General features: G+C 36.9%; 1 protein-coding gene across 4 annotated transcripts; it reads right to left on the reverse strand.

Moving 5' to 3' along the window:
- Positions 1–308: 308 nt before the first annotated feature.
- On the reverse strand, positions 309–5,524 carry LOC104220762 (AP2-like ethylene-responsive transcription factor ANT). Of its 4 annotated transcripts, none has more exons than XM_070168111.1 (11): positions 5,419–5,524; positions 4,852–5,044; positions 4,243–4,584; positions 3,484–4,138; positions 3,261–3,343; positions 3,115–3,123; positions 2,911–2,999; positions 2,754–2,827; positions 2,586–2,636; positions 2,406–2,482; positions 309–1,057 (listed from the first exon to the last, which is right to left on the reverse strand). In XM_070168111.1, exons 2-11 carry the CDS (start codon positions 5,039–5,041, stop codon positions 504–506), a joined length of 2,124 nt encoding a protein of 707 aa, XP_070024212.1. In that variant the 5' UTR covers positions 5,042–5,044; positions 5,419–5,524; the 3' UTR covers positions 309–503. The 4 variants fall into 4 exon arrangements, with proteins under 4 accessions (XP_070024212.1, XP_070024213.1, XP_009769995.1 ...); XM_070168112.1 differs by having other exon boundaries at positions 4,852–5,057; XM_009771693.2 differs by having other exon boundaries at positions 4,852–5,096.
- Between the last annotated feature and the right edge of the window lie 1,143 nt (positions 5,525–6,667).

The following is a 6,667-nucleotide window of genomic DNA, read 5'->3' on the forward strand; positions in this document are numbered from 1 at the left end:
ATTGGTAATCTACTTTCCTCCTTCGTACCTTTTTGAAAAATAGGCTGGCATAGTTCATCACCTTTAGAGAAAGCTCATGAAAGAAAGAAATCTTGTAATCATGTTTTAGGAGGAAATATTGGAACTATATGGAGAAAAGACAGCGTCCCGATTACGGTCAAGGCGTCAAAAGTTAAAGCTAAAGATCATCTTTTGCATTATTGGCAACATATTGAGCTGTTTTTGTACTTGATAGGACCGCAAACAGAATAAACTCTAATTATCAATTGAACCTTTTTAAGTAGTCAACCATTGCACACAATTTCAACTCATCATTAATTTCACTAAAGTATCTCTCCATTGATTCATCCATTCAGAGCTAGAAGTTGGCAAATTGTGCTTTTTTGGAACTATTTTCTACTCCCACCAAGACTATCATCAACTTGCATTTAGAAACAAAAAAAAAGATACATTAAATTAGATTCGTTTCCTCCTACTTCCAGAAATTTGGATAATGTGAACAACTAAGCATCTGTCCATGCGGCAAAAACTGGGACGTTAGGCCTCAATTGGGCTGATGAGATCCAAGAGGTAATATTAGTTGCTGGACTAGTGATTAGCTTTGGTGCTGACTGAGGCATCGCAAAATGCATGGAATGGCTATTGTTTTTTGCAGGGCTGCCTTCTCGAGAGCTGCCCAGGCTAGTTACTAGAGAAGAAGCATTTGACAAGTGAGTATTGATTCGTGCAGATTCATCCCCCTCTTGTAGTGTAGGTCTCATTGTATTTGTATCAACTCCAACTGCGGAAGACTGATGAAGTGTCATTGTCCAATCTACTACATTTCCACTTTCCTTTTTATTCTGGATGTGGTTTTGATTTGCAACGATTTGATTGGAGATTACTTTGCTTGTTTCTGTGTCTTTTTTCCTCCTAGCCAATTCCCCAGCTAGAAGGGTGTTACTTTCCATTATACGCTCCACGTCATACCTTGATATGTCAAAGTTTGTCACAGCATTTACACCTCGAAATTTAATTGCAGCAATGTCATAGGCCTCTGCAGCTTCTTCTTGGGTACCTATCCGCAAAATTGATCCAAGAGTTTAATAATTTCTATAATCTGATAGTGTAAAAAGACTATCATACCACCTAAATGACACTCAACCGTTCTTAAAAAGTGAGATTAGTAACTTGATATATAAGGCAGATAACATTTTGCAATAGTTTAAAATACATGATAGTATAAAGATTTATGGTGTCACTGTATATAAATTAAATACTTGATCCAATGAGATTGAATCAGAGACAGCTCTGCTGAAAAGTCAGCCAAGTATATATAGGAGCAGTTCTCATACAGGGAAAGTGTATAAAAAGACAAAGATAAGGGAGGAAAAACAGCAGAAAGAGAGAGAACCATATTTAGACTTTAGATTAGGCAGTAAAAAGTGAAAGATTCCCATTAAAAAAAACAGCCTTATGAGTAAAATCCAGCCTTGCTGACAAAAAGTTCTCTACATGCTCTTGTTGCCTCGTGATCAGCCTTATTACCAAGGTTAAGACTTCAATCTAGCTTTTAAGCCATTTTTAAATGTTTGGAGTGTTTGGCAAAAAAGAAAACAGCTTAAAAAAAGTTAAAAAAGACTTAAAAAAAGCTAAAAGCCACAAGTTAGGATATCCTAACTTCTCCATTTTTGGCTTAAAAGCCATCTTATTTTGACCAACAAAATTACTTGTCCCTTATAACTTTTACTAATCCCAAAACTACCCTCATCAAATAAATCCTAAAACATTCAACTACTCCCACTTTCAGTTCATCTTCTTTCCTCTTCTTCTCCTTCATCTTCGAAGGTAAGTTTGTTCTTCTCCTTCATCTTGACACTTTCTGTTCTTCTTTCCCAAACTTTTCTTGTTCTTCATCCTAAAACATTCAACTACTCCCAAACATAGTTTTAAGGCTTTATATTTAAAAACTATATGGTAACAATCTTTTTGCAAGTTTTATGTTTGGTCATGATCAGCTTATAAAAATCGAGGTTTGGCAGATTGTTACATAATAAGCCAGAGGAAGATATAGGTTCTTGATTTGTTTTATGCGATATTTTTGTCTTTTTAACAGAAAAAAGTGATTATCAACACTTATTTATCAAACACTTCAATAATTTTTTTAAGTTTCAGCACTTTTATCCAAACAGATAAAAGCTTGTTTATAAAACAAGTTCTAGCACTTAAAAGTTGCTTTTAAGCACAAGCCATTTTTTTAAGCCAATCCAAACGGGCTCAAAGATAAAAGAAACTTTGCCTTAATAATAAGGAACACTCCTTATTAAGATGTTTAGTTGAATCTATGTGCACACTTTACAAAACAAAATACATATCTGAGATGAAAAATGGAATCACAGAGCAAGTTAATGGTAAAATTTACTCACTAAATGTCCCCAGATAAAGGTCCTTGTTCCCAGCCACTCGGCCTATACGAGCTTGCCATCTTCCGTGCTGATGGTGTCTGCTAAAGCGAAAACCAGAAAAGGGCGATTTTCAATTTTAGTAACAGTATAACTTCATTTCAATATTAAAGTTGCCTACTGAAATTGTAGTGAGTATCAAACCTTGTCACCCCTCGATACATTGAAGCTCCTCTTGAAAAACCACTACTTTTTCTGCAAATATTTGGACAAATCAAATGAATACTGATTTAAGTACAGGAAAGGAAAACGAAATCAAGAAAAGATAAAAATGGATTTTAACACATAAATTGAAACAGCAACGATACCTACCTTCTTAAGTTAGCTACATATTCTTGTCGTGTCATGTTTTTCATTTCTTCAAGCTCTTGTTGATAATTTTCCAACTGCGTTAGAGGTTTTAAAAACTTAAATGACAGCATAAACGAACAAAATACAGTTGATAAATAATCAATATACTACTGCATACCGGGAAATTTATATGTGTGGAGGGTCCCCAATACTTCAGTGCTGCCAAATCATATGATCTTGCAGCTTTTTCTTCCATGTCATACCCACCTAAATTTATTATATTTATGATCATTTGGTTAACAACAAGATAGACATATACACTCATGGCTCAATCATTTCACTGAAATATACAATGTATACAGAAACCTAAATCAAGATTTACCTAGATAGACTGAAAGAACCAACATGCATCCCCAGCGATAATCATGAAGAAGGTAAAAAATGGAGCATTTTTGTATTAGTACATAGACAACTGCTCAGAAGTTGAAAAAGGTAAATCCATTAAAAAAAAATATGTTTGAAACTAACCTTGCCTTCCTTTCCTGCTCTGCCCTTCTTTCTTACAACTGTTGTCCCATAGATGAGCTTCGTATCTACCAGTCCATCTATGCCTAATTCAAATGAAATATAACAAATAAAATCATGGTGTCTGCTCTTTTTTAGTAGAAAAAACATATAAGCACCTATTACAAATTAAATGCCATCAGAAGGAAAAAAGAAACAACAAATAGGATAAAAGTGAAGATCTAACCTAGTGACGCCTCGATACTGTGAGGTTCTTTGGCCAAATGTATCAATGGATTTCCTATGAACAATTTGCTTTTGATTTTCCACCTTCGCAGGCCCTCTTTTCTTTGTTTCCATAGCAATACAATCCGCGACAGTTGGCGAGATTTGTTGTGTTCCAGTGACACAACTGGATTGAGAGCCAGGGCTCATTGATAAGCTAAGTGACTTAAAATCTCCATATGTCATTGCACCACTTGATCCAGATTCACCACCATTATCAGCCATGCATCCTATCATATTCTGCTCCAATGCATGCGCATTTGGATTCTGATAGTTTCTTGACACCCAGTTATTCATTCCAGACATTTCATCAACTGGCATTGTCGGAACGTGAGGATTGCACTCTGTTTTCCCCTGCTCAGTAGGGTGATATAGTTCATGCCCTAGAAATGCTGAGAAATCAGGGTAATGTTGTTGTTGTTGCTGTCTAGAGTTGTCTTGAAAATGGTTTAAGAAATCTTGGCTGTTGGAGGTTTCATTTTCTTGGTGTTGGTTGTAGTAAATGTTGTTGTCTAAGCTGTGAGCCATACCTCCTCTGTTACAATCTTCATAGTGATGGGTCCCTATTGATGCATCACCAAAGAAGTCCTCCAGTTTTGGTGTTGAACTTGCCATACCTTCAAAACAAAAGGATATTCCATGAAAAAAGTAAGAATCCCAAAGTACAAAACAAAAAAAGGACCCCATTTAAAAGCAGGACAAGTATTGAGCTGAAAATAACCTTGTGGTTGTTGTGACCTGTTGAATGCTTTCATAATACATAATGAACCATCAGACTTGAGAGGCATCACAGAATATGAAGAGAGAAAGGCTGCATTGTCACCTTCAGTATTATAGAACATGCCTGGATAGGTGAGAGGGATTGGAGAAAATCTAATGGGGACTGAACTTGGAACATCACTAGAGCAAGGTTGAGTGTGATGTTGATCAGGAGAAGGACCCTCTAAGCTGTTTATGTGAGGGGAAAGTGAAAAACCAAGCCAGTGGCTGTTGCTGTTAGTGTTGGTGCTATTGTCATCATTACTCAAAGACTTCATCTTTGTTGCTATGGAATTGAAATATCCTGACACATATAAAAAGATTCGAGTTTCTCTTAGAGCAAGGCAAGTCAATCATTGGGAGACAAATAAATTAATCATACTCCACCCTTTCTTTTGTTCCCTCCATTTGAGACTCATTTTCTACTTTTGTTTTCTAGTTGCAGACTCACTAGGTAGAACAAAATCTAACCATAAACCTAAAAACAAAGTCTTAGACACAACTTAATGGTTGGGCTTTGTGTGTGTGATGTGAGTATATATACACATATATATCACACTGAAAAGATTACCAAGGAGAACAAAGGGAGTCCCTGTAAACAAAAAGAATGAGTTCCAGCAAGGAATGCCGGGCATCGTTCCTGCATTCCATTGGGATCTGTGTTTGAGAAAGACATCTTCTTTTGCTTTTCTTATGCTCCACCCCCTGCTTCCTTCTTTGCTTTTGCTTTTCTCCCTTTTGCTTTGTGTACGACTATACATTTACTGCATAAGAAGACTGTTGATTCGGATCCATCCTTGTGGATTAATGCTTCTACTGTAGATAATGACTATTATATAAAAATGTGAACCAACAAAAGTCTCTTCTTGCTAAACAAAACTGCCACTTATAAGAAAGAAAAGAAGACAGGCGTTGCTGAAGAAAACTGTACAAGTAAGTACCAGCGCACTGGTTAATTTAATTGATCAAAGAGAAGCCAAATTCCATCATCTATCTGTTGGAATTTAATGAGTAACAAGAGAAATCAATGGTCATTTTAGTAAATGTGGCAGAGGACAAAAGTGGAGTGAGTGCGGCCAAAAATCTAGAAATATTAATAAGACATGATACAACAATCAATTAGCTGTGCCTATATTACCTTTTACAGTCTTCCAACTGCATCAGGGAAGCTAAGCCTTAGATCTTCACAAGAGGCAGAATTCAGAAACATCTGGTCACTTCACAGAAATCAGAATACTAGTACTATTAATATAGCGCACTAGGCATTTACCTCTGGCTTCTCCAGTTTATGTACAAAGAGAATGGGCGCATGTACAGCTCAGTCCACTGTTGATAGGTTTAAAATGTGTTCCTAGGATCTAATCGCTTGTTAATTTATATACCCAGTATGCCTCTTGTGTTTTGTTGATGTGACATTCTGTCTAAAGTCTGGGGTGTTACATATATACACCCCCTCTTATGGACTCAGTGTCCTTGCTGAGATTTGCCCCATCGCATGGGATTCGCCTAAACTCGGAATTGAGGTTTGCCCCGCCTAATCGAGATTTACCAAAACTCAGTGAACTCTGATCCACCATCGGCAAGGCTGACGCAAGAGTGGCTCTAATATCATTTGTAACATTCCAGTCCTCTAGTGATATTGCCTACTCAAGGCCTAGGACCTCACGAGTTTAAAACACGTCACTAATATCTAACGCTTGTTAACTTATATACAAAGCATCTCTCTTGTGTTTTGCCGACTGATAATAGGCTAGATTCATGTAATTTGTCGAATGTTTATACCCTAACTTAACTATGTTTCACTGTTCTAGGATAGTTAAATGACGATAAATTGGCTCTAATTGTGAATTTCATGTTTTGCAGGAGCAAGTTACACTTATGAGTACTTAGGACAGTGTTTGGAGCTAAATTGAAGCAAGGGAAGCCCCTCTGAGCTGAGTACTGTGAAAGAAGAGAGAAAAGAAAAGCTAAAATGATGACCCAGCTTAGCACGGCCATTAGCGCACCCACTAGCGCGACCGCGCTAGCCCAGGAACTCGAGACAGAATACTATGTTATATGCGCGGCCGAGCTAGTCCAGTTCGGATTATATAATTTTCAAGGGTAAACTTGGAAGTGCAGGGGTAATTCCACTTAACCTATAAGAGGTCCAGCTCACCCAAAGGGACATTATCAAGGTTTTTACAGCTTAGTTGAAGGCAAGGAGAAGCAAGAGGCAAGGAGGATAATTCGACATCGAATTCTTCCTTTCTTCCTTTTATATTTACCATTTATAATGAATTTTGTTGTTGTTAGTATGAATACGATTATGAGTAGCTAAATATTTAGTCTAGGGTTTTGATGGAACCTGTTGAAGAATGAACTTCGCGTTATGTTAATATAGTTTG

The sequence above is a fragment of the Nicotiana sylvestris genome, chromosome 2, assembly GCF_000393655.2.
Source record: "Nicotiana sylvestris chromosome 2, ASM39365v2, whole genome shotgun sequence".
Lineage (NCBI taxonomy): Eukaryota > Viridiplantae > Streptophyta > Magnoliopsida > Solanales > Solanaceae > Nicotiana > Nicotiana sylvestris.